At 40.7% G+C, this 20,247-nt stretch overlaps 1 protein-coding gene across 1 annotated transcript in view; it reads left to right on the top strand.

Moving 5' to 3' along the window:
• The window catches only part of LOC128490962 (PH and SEC7 domain-containing protein 3-like), a 133,037-nt gene that overhangs the window by 9,850 nt on the left and 102,940 nt on the right, over nucleotides 1-20,247 (top strand). The window contains exons 3-6 of the mRNA XM_053463127.1: nucleotides 11,886-12,080; nucleotides 13,651-13,731; nucleotides 14,916-15,028; nucleotides 18,765-18,823. Coding sequence (XP_053319102.1) covers nucleotides 11,886-12,080; nucleotides 13,651-13,731; nucleotides 14,916-15,028; nucleotides 18,765-18,823 — 448 coding nt within the window. The remainder of the gene's footprint in view (nucleotides 1-11,885; nucleotides 12,081-13,650; nucleotides 13,732-14,915; nucleotides 15,029-18,764; nucleotides 18,824-20,247) is intronic.

Genomic DNA, 20,247 nt, shown 5'->3' with positions numbered 1-20,247 from the left:
TTCCATGACATATATAAGTGGCAAGATGGAATGCCATATTCAGTAGAGAGAGTTCTTATTTTATCCTTTGCTAGCGCTGTAAATATTATAAAGACACTTTAGAGTTCCTTCTATTTGAAAAACGATGCAATTACTGTACTGTGCTGTATTCGACTTCATTATCAAGTCACTGAATGTGCAGTAAGAGCCTGTGTCTTAATGACTCTGGATCCTGAAATAGAGGTTGCGCTGCTGGAACTCTGCAATATGAAATGGTAGGCGGTAGAAGCATTCATTCTCCATACTGGCAGAAATCGTGCCCCATGTTACGGTTTTAACCGCATTATCTTGCATACACTTTCGCCGATACCCCTAATACTGGAAGATTTTCTGTGTTTCGTTTGTGTGTGCAGCTACACAGCTGTTTACATGCAGCATCATTTATGTGTGGGCCTGAAGCCATGTTGTAATGAGTGTGGGCCAACAGGAGTGGCCCGTGTGGGGGGGCAGCTTTAAGATTCAGAAGTGAAACCATAACCACCAGCAATATGCATGTGAGGGCCACTCCATGAGGCATGTTGGTGTATGAACAGTAAAAAGCCAGTGCTCATTCTAACACACACACCAGGGGCAGTCGGTCACCTCTGTGCTTAGACAGGTTTTGTTAAATGGACTGTTGTTTGGAAGTAGATTTTGCAATTATAGGAATTAATAGATCCACGTGCACGGTATGTAAGAATTATTCTGGAAACTTTATGGCTACTACTATGAAAAACCGTAAGTAGCTTAAAGATTTGGTTTTCTTATACGTAAAAGGGAATTATTGTACAGATTGTATACTCTGTTCTTCTACAGACCAGCTAGACCAATGTGGGTAGAGGAGTATTCAGTGTGTTCCAACAAAGAAGAAGACGTGGAGCCGCATAAGCTTGTGGAACCTCAGAGTTCTCTGTTTACAAACAATTACAAAGTGTGAAAGTGGTCTTATCCCCTATGCAGCGTGGATCCCATTCTATATCTATACATAAATCCCTTGGTGTAACTGTGGCTCAGTTTTTATATGTAAATATATGCTCTGCTGAAAAAAAAATTCTGTAAAACGTCCATAGCCTATCTTCCAAATATTTCACTTGGTTACAGATGGGTTTATTGTTGATTTTATTTATTGCATTGCTGCATTTTTAATATGAACTAATTTCTAGAGCCATTCTAACAATGTATACATATTCGTATTGATTCTTATGGCACTTTACCATACATTCTGTGTCCCTAGTTACACTACATTGCATGGAAAAATTCACCATACATTATACATCGTTATCACATTAGAAAGAAAGAAAAAAAAACGCTGCTCTGTAGGTTCCTCTTTGCCTTTTCTTTATTATAATTACTATGAAATTCTAGTGAAGCGGTGTCTCTGCTTAAAGGGACAGCCAACCCAGAGTCAGCAGACATACTGTAAATGTCAATCTGCATCTTTTATTAACTTTTCACTGTTTTAAAGAAGCTTATGCACATGGTTTTCAAGCTGCCCTTTGCTAAATATCTAAGATACCTCTAACAGTTGAACACCATTTTTCCTGTACACTTCATTGGAAGAGATTGAGCTAAAAAAACATTTCTCTTGTTACTATACCAAGTCTGGGTGTTTATTTAGTTTGTTTTTTTACAGAAGGGCAGAAAGCCGTAGCTAGCTCCTTTTGCGCCCAAGGCAAGAATTGAACCCCCCGCTATATTTTTACAGAGGTGTTTTTTTATTTACACTGCCCTTACACATGCCTGCCCATACACACTGCCCTTACACACATATGTACTGCCCTTACACACACCTGCCGTTTTTACACGCCTGCCCATACACCCATAAATACATCCTGGCTCGCAGCTTACAGCACCCTTCTTCTTGTTATTATTACTATTATTATTAAGCACCAATATATTCAGCAGCACTGTACAATTGGTTATCTGTTTATGACAAATATACAGATACCACAGGATATAAGGGCCCTGCCTGTGAGCGTGACGTGTTTAGCCTTTCATACAAGGTTTCTGGCAAGAATGATAGGCTTAGAAGAGTCCTGCTTGTGAGTTCCAATCTAAATGGAAACTAAATGGGTGATTGGCACAAAAGAGAAGCTTTATCTAATGATGAGTCTTGAGTATCACGAGGATTGTACAAGCTCACAAACAATTTGGAGCAATTAAAATCCAGCTTTTCGTTTACGTACCTGATTTATGATTAAATTATCATATACTCCACTAGAAAAGGCTACTACATAATTACACTTGGTTATAGTCTAATTGACTAATATACTTCTTTAAGGGAGAGGAATTAGGGAAGGGATAATTGTTTATTAACATTATGTAAGGATTTATATAGCGCCATCACATGATGATTTTACTTACGGAAAACAATAGGAGGGAAAAGCATACAATTCTAATTGTAGAGTAGCCATGTTGATTTGTGCATAAAGCAGCCACCATGTTGTTACAAATCATGTGTGTATACTTTTATGTGAAGTATACAACCGTTATGTTGTGTGTTAGTTACATAAACAAGCGTGTAGGTGTTCATACCTTGTAGAAATTATATTTACCGTATTTGACCGATTATAAGACAAGGTTTTTTCCAGAGCAAATGCTCTGGAAAATACCCCTCGTCTTATAATCGGGGTCGTCTTATAATCAGACCTCAAATAGGTCTGACTAAGATCCAGATCCCCCGCAGTGATGCAGGGGACCCGGATCCTCCTGTGTTATGCCCCCCCACACACTTACCGGTGCTTCTGAGTCCCCGGTGCTTAGTCCGAGCAGCGTGTAGAGCTCTACGCGAATTGTGTCGAGCTCTACGCGCTGCCCGGACTAGGCACCGGGGACTCGGATGCAGGGGACCTGGATCCTCCTGTGTTATGCCCCCCCCCGCCACTTACCGGTGCTTCTGAGTCCCCGGTGCTTAGTCTGGGCAGCGTGTAGAGCTCTACACGCTGCCCGGACTAAGCACCGGTGACTCAGAAGCACCAGTAAGGAGGGAGGGGGTGTTAAATGGGGGGGGGGGGCATAAGGCATTTCTGCAGGCAGGGTGCTCTGTGAAATGCCTTTTAACCCTCTTAATGCCACTCTGCCTCCAGAAATGCCTTTTAACCCTCTATACGCCACTCTGCCTCCTGAAATGCCTTATACCTCCCTATATCCCACTCTGCCCCATAATATGCCTTTATAATAAGGCAATTCTGGAGGCAGAGTGGCACATAGGGGGTCAAAAGGTTAAAAGGCGTATCATGGGGCACAGTGGCATTTAGAGGGTATAAGGCATTTCTGAAGCAGAGTGGCAAGCCTGGGGGCAGATGTGCATAACTGGGGGGGGGGGGCAGAGAGAAAAAAAGGAAATAAAAGCAAAATATTTTTCTCAATCATAGCTTTTATTAACAAACAATTGTTCACATAGTTTACATGAATTAACATTTACTGGTAAAACTTTTTTCCTATAGGGTCGTCTTATATTCAGGCATTTTCTTTTTTCATAAATTAATATTCAGATTTTGGGGGGTCGTCTTATAATCAGGGTCGTCTTATAATGGAGCAAATACGGTAATTTAAAGCCTTAGCACCTGTAACGTCACTATGAAATCTATGTTGATGCTATTATTCACACATCATATCATCTTAATAAACTATGATAATTGAAGTAAAAAAGTATACCTAAACTGCAACTAAAATTTGATATATATATCAATGAAATACAAAATATTATCTTTGAGTTAAAAAATAACACATAGATAATTCACTTTTTAACAACCTACACACGGGTTGTGTGGTTCTCTGTAGTAGCGAACAGATTTGGGACCTCAACATGACCTTATACATAACAGTACACGTCCTAATACACAAAGTTGGAAATGTTACACTTTTGCTTTTGGATACTTGAGGCTGTAGAGCTTGTTGGTTGACTTTGAATTCATTTACAAAGAGACCAGATCAGTAATAGTTTAGAGTAAAAAAAAAGGCTGTTTCAGTACGTTAATATTGGAATGTTATGGCATACCATCCAGAAAGGAATTTGTGGCTTTGGACTGTAAAGTCTGCCAATAAGAGCTGCTCACTTGTCTGCTGAGGGGATTAAAATACTTGGATTGTTGGAAGAGTTGCCCTTTAATGTATGATGCACAATAGTTTCTGTATTACGGACTTAGATCTATGTGCAATGAGAAGAGAAGTATAAGACCAATTGATATGGTTTATGTAGTGGTTTCTACTTTATAAGAATGTATTTATTTTTTGTTATATTCCTATAACCCCTTAATGACAAAGCCCGTATATGTAGGGCTCAAACTGCATTGTTTTCAATGGGTTTAGGGACCGCCCATTGTCCTTAAGGGGTTAACAATGTTTGTGATCAACATTTGTGAATAGGGCCCTGTCCCTGTCCCTTCAAAGAACAAGGCCTACAAAATTATTCACATGCAGCCGCTGCCGGCAGGGTACATGCGGCTTAACACTACATGGTGTTTGTATCCAGACAACGGGCACATGCTAAAGGACGGGATTAGCTGCACAGACAGCGATACAGGGCTCCATCAGGCACAGGCTCACCAGCATCTGTCCAGTTTTCCCAACAGCCAGGCTGGACCTGTTTTAGTTGCTCTCTGTAATTATCATTCTATATTTCCTTTCTGCCAGTGAATAAAAGTACATTTAGTAATATGGGGGACATAAAATGATTACCTAGTCTGGCAGTGACATGGGGCGGGGGGAATCTGGCACATAACATATTTGGTGAAACGTTGATAGTGAAAAATGTGTCTGAGTTATTTTATTTGTAGGTAGCGTGTATAAAATACAGTATGTAATACATCCCAGCGGACAGCCGTCATGCAGCTGGGAGGTATTCTTTCTACAGCATATGGGAGGCTGCTGTGTGTATGGTTGAAGTATATTTAATGTATATAGCACATGTGCAGTGCCTGCGTTTGCTTGTTAAAACTTAAAGCAAGAGCTTAGCGTTTACAGAGTACTCTGTGCAGTGTGGGGTTTTCTGTCTGTTATATGTTATAGCACACGCATGGGGAAAGAACATAAAGAGGGCTGTATGAACTTGCCACGATCAGAAAAAAATGATGGTATTGTGAAAGTTTATAAATAAATTAACAGCTTTTTCTTGTTTGCAACAAGCACAGCACACCAACAATTAGATCTGTAAATGAAAAGGTGCAAAATCAAGCCAGAAAATACAGTACATATTATATATATATATACATATGCAACAAATATATATATATATATCTCCTAAGGAGTATAATCTTTTGTGCAGGGCCATCTTTACCTATTGTGTTGATTTGTCTAACCTGTCAATTCTAGTTCTGTCATACCCTTTCAATGTATGTACTGCAAGCAACCATGTAAATGCAAAACCCTGGGATAAAGCCAGAGCAATGCTGCAGTGGTAGGGCTACAGGTTTCTGCTCTGGGTTTTGGCATTGATGGGGTTGGACAGGCTGAACAAATTTATGCAGACACAGATTATTATGGGAGCCATGAAGGGATTCAAGCAATAAGGCCTAAATATAAATAGCACAAAAGTCAGGCAAAAAGTATGTTTCGTCGCCATGGTGACCTCTCCCCTGGGCTTTTTTCAGGTCTGACCATGGGGAGTATAGCTCTGCTGGGCTATAATGCACACTGTTATAATATTTCTTCCTGTGAACGGTGACACTTGGAAATAGTTTTACTGTTCGGGCTAAATGTTGGTGCAGCTAAAATGTGGGACAGTGAAAAGAGACATATGTATTAAAATGGGAGAACAGGTTGGAGACTTCTTACTAGACGTGCAATTTGTTTTCGGCCAACTGATTTCGTTCCCTGCCCATTCAGATCGGCTGAAAATTTGGGGCCATTTTTGATTCTGGAGTGAAATCTTGCCCGGTGCCCACATTCACTGTCACTCATGCTCTCTAAATGTTCCCCTACCTTCTCTGCTCTTTTCTTTTTTTTTTTTTTTTTTTTTCACCCTTCTCTACTCTGCTCTCTTCTATCTCCAATCTGCCATCTAATTTCTTCATCCACATCACCATAGACATAAGACAGCAGGAAGTTCCGCTGAAATAGCGGCGCTTGCGGTGAAGTCTTTTCACATCATCTAATGATTCAAGTATTTTTGTACTCTATGTGGTGTGAAACATATTTTATAGAGAATGTGTGATAATTTTGCTGCATAAGTAGGGTCAGATTAGCTCTTTTCCAGCTATCAATTAATTTTGTTCTATTCGGCATTGTGTTTGAAAGACCATGCCACAAGGAACCACATGCAGAAGTGGACCTTTGTTCGAGCAGTGTTTACTACTTGTGTATATTTATTTATATACCATTCAAGATATAGCAACACTATGTTATCTCTGCAGGCTAATCAGGGTTGTAAACATATTGGTACTCCCATCTTGTGCAGGCTATAAAACCTAAACAGCAGAGAGCTGGCTTACTGTCCTGGAGGTTGCAGTCCTTACCAGGAGTAGACCTTCCATAATAATAAAACTAAAGGGGCTTGAGGCAGATTAAAAAGGTTGCAGAATAAATATTATGGAGAGCATGCAGCTGTGAGGATGTCTGTGGAGCGTTAACCTGAAGGAAACCCAGGCCTCACCGAGGTCATTCCTTGGTCAGCATTGATAGCTTTGTGAGCTTCTTTAAGCTTATTATTGATATTCCGGTTTGTATATGCTTAAACTTTGTTGTTATGTCCACTTGATATAAACGCTTATTAGCACTGATGTGTTTTCATGTGAAGAAAACATTGGTCCATGCTGAAAGCAAATTTTGTTTAGACGAACAATGCCGCAAAGAAAATTTCTTTACAGTGATCTATTAAAACGTGGGTAAAATCCCAATTAACTCTGCCCTCTAATGGCCAGCCATGTTCCTCTTTTACATATTAAAGTATTTGTCAAAGGAAGACTGTAGTTTTCCAGATTCATTCCTTTTATAATGTAAGCGTAAAAAATAAAGTTAATGTAATTCATATTTTCTGGCTCCTCCAAAAAAAATGCTGTTTAATGTTATCATGTCTTGCTTTTCAGAATATGGAAATAACAAAAACACTATAGTGTAATAGCATGGACAGACATGTGTTTTGCTTGATTGCATGCACACCCATGTTATTCTAAAGTGCAGATCTCGTGGCCATGCTATACTACAAGAAGCCACTTTCTGTTTTAATACATCTGATCCATCTCAAGGAAAGTAGAAGTAGGTTTTAGGGAGGCAAGTGAGGGCACATGTTCTCTTATTTTTTCCTTATATAAGTATTTAACCCCTTAAGGACAATAGGGGTTTTTACTCGTAGTATATTGCGGGACAATGGCTCTTTTAACATTTTTCAGTGTTGCTGTTTAGCTGTGATTTTCTTCTTTCTCATTTCATGCTCCCACACATATTATATATTGTTTTTTTCAGGACAAACAGGGCTTTCTTTAGATACCATTATTTTTATCATACCATCTAATTTACTATACAAAAAATGATAAAATATGGTGATTTTTTGTTAAAAAATTACTTTCTCTCACTTTTTAAACAAAAAAACTTTTACTCATCTGCAAAAACTAATGATAAAACCTGCTAAATAGATTCGACTATTTGTCCTGAGTTTAGAAATACCCAATGTTTTTATGTTTTTTTGCTTTTTTCTGCACGTTTTGGGGCAATAAGTACAGGTAGCGTTTTGCTATTTCAAAACAATTTTTCCCCAAAGCTGGTCATTCTGCCCCATGTGCCATTTCGGGTATCTTTGAAGCCGGCCAATGCAATTGACCCCATCAAACCATATATATTTAAAAACTAGACACCCCAAGGTATCTGAAATGCTGGTATTTTAACCCTTTCCATGCACTAATTCTACCACTAACCTTTGTCAAACTTTATGGTAGTAATTTTTTTTTGTATTTTATTCACACACGTTGTACTTCAGATATAAATTTACCGCTCCTGGTATATGTCCCTGTCAAACACCCCCCCAATATGTGTTCAGTAACATCTCCTGAGCACAGTGATACCCCACATGCAGGGGTTTGTTGGGTTATTTGGGAGGCAAAAGGCCACCTTTGTGAGGTGTGTATTTTTTACATGTAACTATATATATATATTTATATATATATATATATATATATTTTTTTTTTTTTTTTTTTTTTTACAATACACTGAGGCTGTGTAGCCCCCTCTGAGGCTACACAACCTCAGTGTATAGTTAAAAAACGTCATTGCCTCAATGAAGAGGCAGGTGAGTGATTGACAGACCAGGTCACTGGTCTGTGGTTTAACCCACCGATCGCCGTGATTCACTGTGAATCACGGGGATCGGGAAGTTGTGAAGCCCCCCCCCCCCCCCGGAGCATTGCAGGCTTGCCTCAATGAAGAGGCAGCCTGGAATGCCCCTCACCCGATTTGCATCGGGTTCAGGGGGGGGGGGCGGTTGACAGACCAGTGATTTCAGTCACTGGTCTGTCGTTTAACCCACCGATCGCCGTGATTCACTGTGAATCACGGTGATCGGGGGGGTTGTGAAGCCCCCTCTGGGGCATTGCAGGCTTCCCTCAACAAAGAGGGAGTCTGGAATGCCCTTCACCAGATTTGCATCTGGTTCGGGGGGACGTGATTGACAGACCAGTGATATGAATCGCTGGTCTGTCGTTTAACCCACCGATCACCGTGATTCACGGTGAATCACAGCGATCGGGAGGTTGTGAAGCCCCCTCTGGGGCATTGCAGGCATGCCTCAATGTAGAAGCAGCCTGGAATGCCTCTTACCCGATTTGAATCGGGCTCGGGGGGCGTGTTTAACAGACCGGTGATTTGCATCGCCGGTCTGTTGTTGAAACCGCCGATCTCCGTGAATTGCGGAGATCGTAAGGTTGCAAAAGTTTTTTTTTTGGTTTGCCTGGATAGCCTCACTTGTGAGGCTTCCAGGAAAACCGCGATGCCGCCGATCGCGGCGAAAACGCCGCGGTAAACGGCAAATAACGTTACCACGTACATGTACGGGCATTGTCGTTATCGCGTTGCACGGCAACCCCGTACATGTACGTGGATTGTCGTTGAGGGGTTAAATAAATCCCACTCACATTATTAAAAAAAATGATCATTTAAGTTGCCTTTATTATTTAACAGAAGACTAGCGTTCTACAGAGAACATCCTGAAGTAAGTGACCTTCAGGAGGTAGTTCAGAAACCTGCTAGATTAAAATATGCAGATATTAAATAAATAACCACATGGATATGTTATCTCTCTGCTAAAGAAATATGTGGCCTAATGTGAATGGCTGCATAACACAGGAATACGTTTCATGGTAGACCTATGTGTGGGGGTGTATTTATTTCTGGAGAAATCTTAGTAGTTGGGTCCCTGCACATATATAGTTAGATAATGTACACCTCTGGGCAAGCAGAACATAACAATATTATATTGTTTATGTACCGTGTGTGTATGCCAATAGCAGCTTGCTAATCATACTTGTTAAGCAAGTGCTTCTGTTTGCGCTAACATTCTGAACAGGGTAGATAGTATCTTTACTGATCTTAGCGACTCAGGAACGCACCAAGTACATTAATAATAAAGTGACATGGATTTGTTTTAGTGAAATTCCAAGAGCCTTTATCCGGTGGACAAGTTACACGTTAGGTTTCCGATACCAAAAACACAGGCAAGAATTTGTCTAGTGCCTGAGGTTCTGTAACGTCCGATCACAGGAAGCACCTGCTCTTTTTCCGGAGAGGCACATAGAGCCAGCCACTATTGGTGGATGAAGGTGGAATCTTTTCTCCTTTATTTTACCTCACTGTAGCATACATGGGTATAGGGGCACCTGTGAATGGGTCCCTAGTGTGGTTTGGCCACTGGGTAGCTGCTCTTGTTGCCCTGCGGTACATACAATCCTGCTTTTATCCATTAACATTGACACTTAGTAACGTGTGAAAACTTAATTCAACTGGAGCATGTGACAGAACTGTATGTCTGGAGAAAACTAATGGCTTTCTTGTTGAAGTGACTGATCCATGCATGTAGTCTTGTCTAGGGCTGCAACTAACGATTATTTTAATAATCGATTAGTTGGCCGATTATTTTGTCGATTAATCGATTAATCGGATAAAAAAATACATTATTTTAAATTGAAGAAAAATTGCAATAAAAAACGTACAATTTACACTTTCATCTCTTTATTGCAATGGCCTCTCTTTATTCACCTTCTTATTTTACAGACATAATAATAAAAGCTACAAGAACCCAAACACAGTGCTTCTCAAACTAGGTTTTAATAAAGTTATTAGTAAATATTAATTCATATGTTAACTATTTTTCATATTTAATAAAAACTGAGAAAAAAGCCTTGTTTAAATTTTTTTATTTACCAAACTGCCCCCAGTTATGCACATCTGACCCCCAGCTTGCCACTCTGCCCCCATATATACCTTATACCTCTTATATGCCAGATTCCACTGTGCCCCCTGATATGCCACTGTGCCCCTGATATGCCTTATACTCCTTATATGCCAGTGATATGCAACTGAGCCCCCTGATACACCTTTTACCCCCAGATTTGTTTTATGCCCCCCTGATATGCCTAATATCGATGTCTTATACCCCCTATATGCCACTGAGCCCCCTGATATACCTTTTACCCCAGACATGTTTATGCCCCCCTGATATGCCTAATATCCATATGCCTTATACCCCCTATATGCCCTAAAAATTCATAATACCCCCATACACCACTATAACTCACCCATACACCACTCTGGCTCCTCCCCCTCCCATACACCACTCTGGCTCCTCCCCCTCTCATACTCCACTCTGCCTCCTCCCCCCTCCCATTCTCCACTCTGCCTCCTCCCCTGCCCATACATCACTTTGGCTCCGCCCCTCCCATACATCACTTTGGCTCCTCCCCCTCCCATACTCCACTCTGGCTCCTCCCATACATCACGTTGGCTCCTCCCCCTCCCATACATCACTTTGCCTCCTCCCCCCTCCCATACTCCACTCTGCCTCCTGTGAACCTCCGTTTCTGACAAGACACCAGGGAGCCGGGTAGAGAGGCAGAGTGGCGTATGAGAGGGGGAGGAGCCAGAGTGGTGTATTGGAGGGTGGCTCCCATACACCCCTCTGACTCCTCCCCCCTCCCATACACCGCTCTGCCTCTCTACCCGGCTCCGTTACTGAAGGCACTTTCATTGCAGCTTCATAGAAGCCACAGTGTAAGTGAAGGGCAGTAACGGAGTCTGTCTGTGCGATGCAGACCCTCACCGGCTATCAGAGAGGATGATTCTCTGTCAGCCGGCGGGGGTCTGCATCGCACAGACAGACTCCGTTACTGCCCTTCACTTACACTGAGGCTTCTATGAAGCTGCAGGGAAAGTGCCTGTCAGTAACGGTGCCGGGTAGAGAGGCAGAGTGATGTATGGGAGGGGGGAGGAGGCAGATGGGAGGGGGAGAGAGACGGAAGTGAGAGACCGGCCGACAGTGAGGGGAATCCAGGTCCCCTGCAGCGTCGCGGGGGATCTGGATTCCGGTGTTATAATCCGATCTCTGTTTGAGGTCGGATTATATAAGGAGAGGAGTTTTTCAGAGCATTTGCTCTGAAAAAAACCTCTTTTTATAATCGATAAAAATCGATCCGATTAATCGATGATGAAATTCGTTGACAACGATTTTCATTATCGATTATTATCGATTTTATCGATTAGTTGTTTCAGCCCTAGTCTTGTCAAGTGTTCCAAGTGACCATGTTGGTATGTATAGGGTACATTTCTCCAAATTGGGTCTCGTTGTCAGTCCTTGGGAGGGGTCTGTCATGTTAAAAATGCCAAGTTTCTTTTATGAAATTGTATCTTGTCTGTGTAACACATGTTTTGTCACTTTTGTTTTGCAGTGATGTGGGATCCAGCAGCAAACCTCTAGAGGCCTCTCATGCCATGGGCAGCACTGAACTCCTTGTAAAAGGAAGCACTGAAAACCTCAGCAACGGGACCAATAGTAATCTACAAGCTGCTAAACGCTTGGCTAAACGCCTCTACCAGCTGGATGGATTTAAACGCTCTGATGTCGCAAAGCACTTAGGAAAAAAGTATGTATGATGTTATGAAAATGATCATGTGCAGAAGGTAGAGTTGCCGCATAGCCCTTATGAATTCTACCATTTCAGCCTTTATTCCTGTCATTTTGTAGAATATATACATGTTGCCGGGCCTTGTTTGTCAGGCTGAGCGATGTAGGTTTTAAATGGCCAAGTTCGCAACCCTAGCACAGTCCATACAGAATGAGCTACTGGATTCTTTGTTTCCCAGTCACTAGATTATGTTACACTTATTGTCTTGTTATTCTGTGAAACATCTCCTTTAAGCAGATGTACAGGATGCATAGGGTAAACAGACCCACAACATTCCACTGGAAATAAAGGGTAAGGTCGGGTGCTCACCCATTCGTGTAACAGGTTTGTACAAGATAACACCATGTGGTATAGTTGCATCTCTACAGCAATGCAACTGCTCTGCCGCACCTCCTCTAAATATAGTATCCCATAGTATCCCATCTTCAGTTATAATGCAATTTAGGATTTGGTGGCTATTTCTGTTAATACTACCATTAGGCTAGGTTTCCACTTGGGTTTTTTTTTTTGCAAAAACACCCATAATAACGCCAATTCAGCCACAAGGCTTTTTATTAGTGAAAAAAATGCTGCGGCCAGATGTTAGCTGTTCTTCAATAGGAAATCGCACAATGCCATATCCACTTGGCGTTTGTAGTTTTTTGTGATTAGACTGCTTCATGCAATTGGAAGATGTTAAACATAGTCTGACTAGCCTCAAATATTACCTTAAAGTACACCTTAGATACCATGCATTTCTCCCAAATATATATGTATGGATTACATAGGCTTGCAGATCACAGCCCAGCCGAAGGTCTAGCCTTCGGTGCCATGTTTAAGGATTTTATATTAAACAATGGGGGTATGTTACACTCCTTATAAGCTTATATTATCAGGGCGCTCCTCCCACTTTGTTTCTGTAAATAGAAATTGAGTTTACCCATTGTACAGTCCTAATGAGTATGATGGTGCCATATAAAACTATAAATAATAATAGTAAGCAACAACATTCGAAAACAATTAAATTCCTTGTTTCTCAAATTGTCTAGTTATTTTTATCTCGGCAACACTTACAGCTGCTTATCTTGTTACTCTTTTGTGAACGTTATTTGCATAATGTCATATTATTCTGTTATAAGTGTAACCAATTTGAATGTTAAACAAATAGCAAAGAAAAATAAAAAGAAATAGCATTGGTATAGCCGACCATATGCTGCTATTATTTCCATAGGTTCCCACCTTATATTGTTTATAATTCTATACTGGGTAAACCTTGTAAGTGATGGTTTTGTAAGGATTTGAAACCGGAATTTGCTAATAACGTTAATTGTCACATTTCAGGATGCCTAAATTTGTGTCCATTCACATTCTGTTAGATGTTATGTTTTAATTCATAAGTAATTAGAACTGGGGCTCTGAAATATGCTTATTAGGTGTTGTAGATGTAATTACCACTGCTAAATTAGCCATTTATAAATGTATTTTAATAATGAAACAATTGCACTGCATTATTTAAAGACACAACTTGACTTGGCTTTTTTTTTCCCAGCAATGATTTCAGCAAACTTGTGGCAGAAGAGTATCTTAAGTTTTTTGACTTCACAGGAATGGACCTGGATCAGTCACTCAGGTAAGTGATAACATACTTCCCAAGTATGTACAAAAAAATCTGATTTGTTTCAAATGGCACAGACAATCTTTAGGAGAAAATGTTTTAAATATGCTAACGCTTATAATATCAATAATCCATTACCATGTAAGGATATATTATCGTAAAAGTACAGGGACAGTAGTGCCCTGATGTCTTTCTCAGTGGTCAGTAAAGCAAAGGTTCTTCGCTTCACTGATTCCTGACCTAACACTAAATCAACATTGTGTCCCCTTGAAACACAGCTTTCTGCATCTCCTGGCGCTACCTTTCTACCTCCAGGTAGTGCTTCAGGGTTTTGTGTCAGAGCATGTGTGATTGTACATGTGCATGCACAGGCATTCTACGAGAATTCATATGATGTGGATTGATAATGAACACCAAACCCCCTCATCTGCCACAGTGTCACACTTGCCAGCTAAATTGTCTGTTGGGTTATCACGGTAAATTCAGTGGGGCTTAATCCGCCATGTCATAGAAGCAAATATGCAGATTATAGAACTATATTTGTATTTGCATGTAAGATAGCATGGTGATATCCAAAAAGAGCATAGACAAAATACACTGTTGAATTTAATGTATAAAAGTCTGGATTTTTTTTGCATTTTACTCTTCCATTTTGCTGTTCCACATCACACACATGACTCCTATCACACCTAACACACAAAAATCACAGATCATAACACACTGACCAAAACTGTGTATTGGGATCTCTAGAGCTTTGCTGTTTAATGTGTGTATGCATGAGCATGAAGGGTAGGTGGGGTGGCTGTAGGCAGTCAGACTGTGATGTAATACATAGGAGAGGGCTTTGGAGGAATGACAGTACTCTGTTTCTAGGCATTTCTAGGCTGTAGTATTAAAAAAAGAAAACACACAAAAAAACCCAACATGATGCAGCATTTATCTGGGGATAATTAAAGATGTGGGACTGTAGAAACATTTTGCACTCAAAAACTGGTAAAAACTAGGAGTCATTCTTTCGATATGGAAACATCTTTTTATATATATTTTCAGTGTTACAAATGTCATGATACTGAGTGACATTACCATTAAGTGGTTTTTCTACTACAATCAGAGAGTAACACACAACCACCCTTTTTAATGTTATATATAACAAGTATCATTAACCACATGTAACATTAGCAATCTGTTTGTTTTTACAGGCGTTTCTTTAAGGCATTTTCGCTCATTGGGGAGACTCAGGAAAGGGAGAGAGTCTTAGTCCACTTCTCCAACAGATATTTTCAATGCAATCCAAACAGCATGTTTTCTGCAGGTATTTGTTACATTAAATTATATGACATATAAATACATGGTAACATGTTGGAGTTGCCCCACAGCCTCTGGTTACAACTGCTTATGTCCATACATGGAAACTATTCGAGACTTTGAGAGGAGTGCCAGTTCTCTGAGTTGACACTCAAATCCTCTTGGTTGCGGGAGCCGGGTCCTGACACGCCCCACTGACGTTAACTGCTAGTGGGCTTCCCATGGATGCTTATGCCAGCTCTCTCCTACTCTGTTGGTGGTGGATTGGCATTTTAATCTGCTCAGTTCCTCCCAAGCTCTACTCTTTTTTCTTTTTCTTGATTGTCCATTTGCACATCTTGAATCCTGCTCAGGAGATAAATGTTTGTCTGATTAATAGTGGCTGATCTGGTACAGTCTTCGGTCATTTGGTTAAAAACAAGTATAGTAGCCAGTTTCTAGCATTTAAAAAAGTCCTAGGGCTTTTACTGATGCATCACTCCACTTTTCTTCAAATTATTTATTCCCTTTATTTGTAAGAGGGTAACCAGAGCATACTTTCCTAATATGAAGGGAACATTGTTTTGGTGATAAATATACTGGGTGGCACAGGAATAGACAAGATTAATGTACATACCTGGGAATTTGATACTTTAATATGGCCTTGTGATACTGGAGGTTTTAACAAGGGTTACAGTAGCTATGGATGCACTGCTGTATTCTGGCCTAGGCCATCTAGGGTGTAATGCTGGGGTATGATGCCATATACGGTGCTCAGCTATAATGAAGGCAGTGCCTAGGGCAACACCCATGATAGATAGACCACTTGATGGATGCAGTAATAAAGTTGGTCCCAGCCCCTCAGAGCCTACAAAAAATACAAATAAAGTTCCCTAAATAGTAACTAAAATATAATCTGCTATACAAATTATTGAAGACTTTGGGCCTATAAATTTACTTAACCACTTAAAGCCCCTATGGACATACAGATACATCTAAAAAGGTGTGGCAGGACTTTTTTTTTACAGGGGCTTCCTGCCAACTGATAAGGGTGTGTAAGGGTGCTTGGCACGAGCATAATTACCCTGTTATTATAGGAATGTCTGATCCTACAATTGAATAGTAGAGAGACCTAGCAGGTTGGCTCATCACAAACATTGCAAATAGCAATGCAAGGCTATGGAGCCCAGTGTGATCAGCACAGGGGAGACCGGAAGTAAAAGAGCCTGAGAAACCAAGTTTCTTCCTTTACCAACAAATAGGAAAAGTAAAATATATATATATATATATATATAAATAAACTGTGACATCAAAATTAGCCATAAAATATAATCGCAATTAGAAAAGTGTCCCACCATCCTACAGTTTGTTGGAAAACAATTTACAATTTGTATATATTTTCTCTAATAATTATTATGTTTTGTGTGTTTCTATGGATTCAAAGCCCTACTTTTTGAAATTAGGAAATATATGGTAACAATAACAAAAAAAATATCTCCGGGCATTAATGTCCCCCAGACCTGAAGGGGATAAGTGATTATTGCTTAATTCAATGCAATAAACACACCGAGATGGGTGTTGTAACACTGTCTTCTAATGGTACATCTAGTTAATGCATTTGTGAGTAGATCACTTTAGCATTGTGTTATATACAACAGTTAGTGGTAACACAATATATTCCAGCATTGCAGTCCTGTCAAAGCTTCTGCAAATGAAGTACAATCAGTCTGCTTAAGTGCTGATTATGAAAATCAAAGGATGTATTGACTTGCATTTTTTCCCCCCAAAGTGTAAAATAATGCACTATTAAACAAAATAAAATGATTGAAATTCCTAACGTTTGTGTAAAAAGATATCAAATAGTTTAGCAATTCTTAACATATTTCAATATTCCTATACCTGTCAAGTATGTTTGTTTAGGAGGGATAGTCCCTGCTTGGGACCCAAGTACCACTGTCTCTCTTTCTAGAAGCTCAGAAGGTTTCTCACTGTTGCCCTAACAGCAGATAATGAATTTATAGATTAAAACAGAGCTTGACAAATTTGTTGTGAATCTAGGCGCCAGCTAAAAAAGTTAGGAGCCAGGATTTTTTTTTTAAACTAACAGTTGGTTAGGAGTGATCTGATCATCATCAGCCCACTTACTAAACTCACAGCATTTAACCTGGAAGCACCCTGGACTTTCAGGTGAGTGCTGTTTTTTGTTTTTTTAATTATTTTTGATATATATATATTTTTTAACGCTTTCAATGCTGATGCTCCATTGGAGCACAGCATTGACTGATATTTAGTCCCCACAAGCTTGTGGGGACAAATGTTAACCCCTGCAATGCCACAAATGTGTTATACACAATTGTGGAATTGAAGGGGTAAACGCTGCACTGTCGCTCTCATGGAGCGATCAGGCAGCAGGGTGGTGTTGGGGCTGGTCTCCACACTCATGTGGAGACCAAGTAACCCTCTCCCCCTGTCCCTGAAGCTGCCTCTGGCAGCTGGGAAGCAATTGCTGGTCTATAGACCAGCCATTGCAGGGGGGAGTCTGATGACTGCTGTGGGCTTCCATGCCTATAGGTATCATCAAAGGGCTTGTGGGGGCTCGTTTTTGCTGTTGCTGGTCTGCCAGTGCTTCCAGGCAGACCACCAGCAGCAGAGCCCCTTACAAAACGGGAATTAACCCCTAAATGCCGCGATCGCGGCATTGAAGGGGTTAACGCTGCACTGTCGCTCTCATGGAGCGATCAGGCAGCAGGGGGGGTGTTGTGTCAGGTCCCCACACTCATGTGGAGACCGAAGAACCCTCTCCCCCTGTCCCTGAAGCTGCCTATGGCAGCTGGGACACAATTGCTGGTCTATAGACCAGCCATTGCAGGGGGGAGTCTCTCTGATGACTGCTGTAGACTTCCATGCCTACAGGAGTCATCAAAGGGCTTGTGGGGGGGCTCGTTTTTGCTGTTGCTGGCCTGCCTGCTTCCAGGCAGACCACCAGCAGCAGAGCCCGTACAAAACGGGTATTAACCCCTAAAATGCCGCGGCATTGAAGGGGTTAACGCTGCCCTGTCGCTCTCATAGAGCGATCAGGCAGCAGGGGGATGTTGTGTCAGATCAACACTGAATCCCCTTTCCTGAAGCTGCCTGTGGCAGCTGAAAACGCTATTGCAGGTTTTCCTGCAATCACGGTTTCAGCCTACAGAATCACTCCGTGGGAGTGATCTCAGGCTCGGGGGCGGGCTCTGAGTGGCTGTGCTGTCTGCCAAGACTCCTGGGCAGACAGCAGGAGCAGCGCATTTTTTTGTGGATTTAAGAGGCTGACAAACTCCTAGGCGCCAGGACAAAATTCTGAGTCGCCATGGCGACCTGGCGCCAGGGATTTGTCGAGCCCTGGATTAAAATGTGTCAACATAATGGATTATTTTTTTTATGAAATTCCTTACTGAATTACATAAATAGTTAAAAATAGCTCACAGAGTAACAGTAGCTTGATCCAAGCGACACCTATAACCACACTACACCAATAAAACAAGTGTCTTACTTTTGCAATGGTGCAAAGGCATGGATTCCTGCCTTGCCTCTGTGATGCCCATCATGGTAAACACATAAAAACATTCACTGAATCATGCTGAGGAGAGCACCGAAAGGCTGTATATTTAAAATGTGTTAAAAATTAGTTTACATTTATTTGACAAATCATGCCTGAATGACCTGTAATTTATACCAATTTATTTGCTGACTACTTTAATCATTGTTTTTATTTCTGTGTCCTACAGATGGAGTGCATTGCCTTACCTGTGCGTTAATGCTTCTTAACACAGATCTGCATGGACATGTAAGTACCAAAGTCATAGACCGCAAAGCAGGCATCTCTTAGAATAATGCCTCAGAACAGCCATGGAAGTCAATACCAGCTGTTTGTTAAATCACACGGAATGCCTAAAAGCGAGCATCTGCTCTTGAATTCACCAGGATTAGTGAGACGCGGAGGAAGCCGCCACCTAATGTCCCACAGTTACCGAGAAAATTAAAAGGGATTTGTTGTCATTCTTCTATGAGTGCTAGAAAGCCTTGTAAATGAATGTTTTGGCAAACCTGAATGATTAGTATTCCACTTCGTATCCCGATAGGATGAAAAAAATCATATTTTAGGCATGAACTTTTTGGTTTAGGTTGAACTTTTAAGTTTGCTGTTGATGCCAGGAAATGATACATAATGGATGTTTGTTTCCCTTACAGTTACAGTTGTGCAGATTTATGTTATATATGTACGTATATGTAATATTGGTAAAGGGATAGTGCAAGCCCTCCTTTTTTAAGAAAAGAAGGTCCCAAAGGGCCATGTTCAAGCTATACTTCTCGAGGCTTAGCCATATGCACATTTACAATTGGTATTGAAATGATCCTATTACTTTTTCTTCTTATTTGTTCTCTTTATTTTATGTGCTATATTGCTAGGGGCACATGTGCTTAAATTGAAACTAACTCCTGGTATTTTAATCTCTCTCTTCTTTGTCCTTACGGGTGTCTTTTGGAAATCATGTTTTTTCTAATCTTTAGGTGGTAAGTTCAATACTCCAGGCTTGGTCATGTTTGTGTCTTCCATAGATACTCATTTCATTCAGTGAAACTCAAATTATGGCTTCAAGATAGCAACACAAGTGGACACAGAGATTACATTTTCTCTCAATGGTCTGTTTTACTGATGAAAATGTTATGCTCCTTTTCAGTAATTGCATTCAAGTGCACTGGGCTGACATTATATCTATTTTTAGTGCCAGCAGAATCTGCAGCACTATTACAATAGGAGAGCAATACAAATTAACCATAAAATTTACAATTTAATTTAAAAAAAATCTCAAAGACCCTAAGTATCTTAGATCTTAATGTGCTTACCAAAAAGTCTACCAAATTTGCTGCTGGTTTCTTAGGGCTAGGGCCCTAAGTATATAGCGAGTTGTTCCAGAACCTGCACTAATGTTTAGCGAAGTGACTAACGTCTCTCTAAGCTGCCCCTGCTCGATAAGTTGTCTGATGTGTTGCTAAGCATTTCCCAGTAGGCAAGTGATTCGGTGAATGAATCATTTAATCAATGTGGAGACTGCATAGGCCTCTTGGTTTGCAGTGTAGTTTGCAGGGATAGGCAAAACGTTCGTACAAGAACACCATTGTCAGTGGCAAGGTTTTTAAGGTCCGTAGAACATCAATTAATTGTCCACGACAGACCTCAGTAAACGTTCACCATGAGCAATGTTGGTA

The sequence above is a fragment of the Spea bombifrons genome, chromosome 1, assembly GCF_027358695.1.
Source record: "Spea bombifrons isolate aSpeBom1 chromosome 1, aSpeBom1.2.pri, whole genome shotgun sequence".
NCBI lineage: Eukaryota > Metazoa > Chordata > Amphibia > Anura > Pelobatidae > Spea > Spea bombifrons.
The sequence above is the reverse complement of the archived record's forward strand: the minus strand, read 5'-3'. Positions and strand labels throughout refer to the sequence as shown.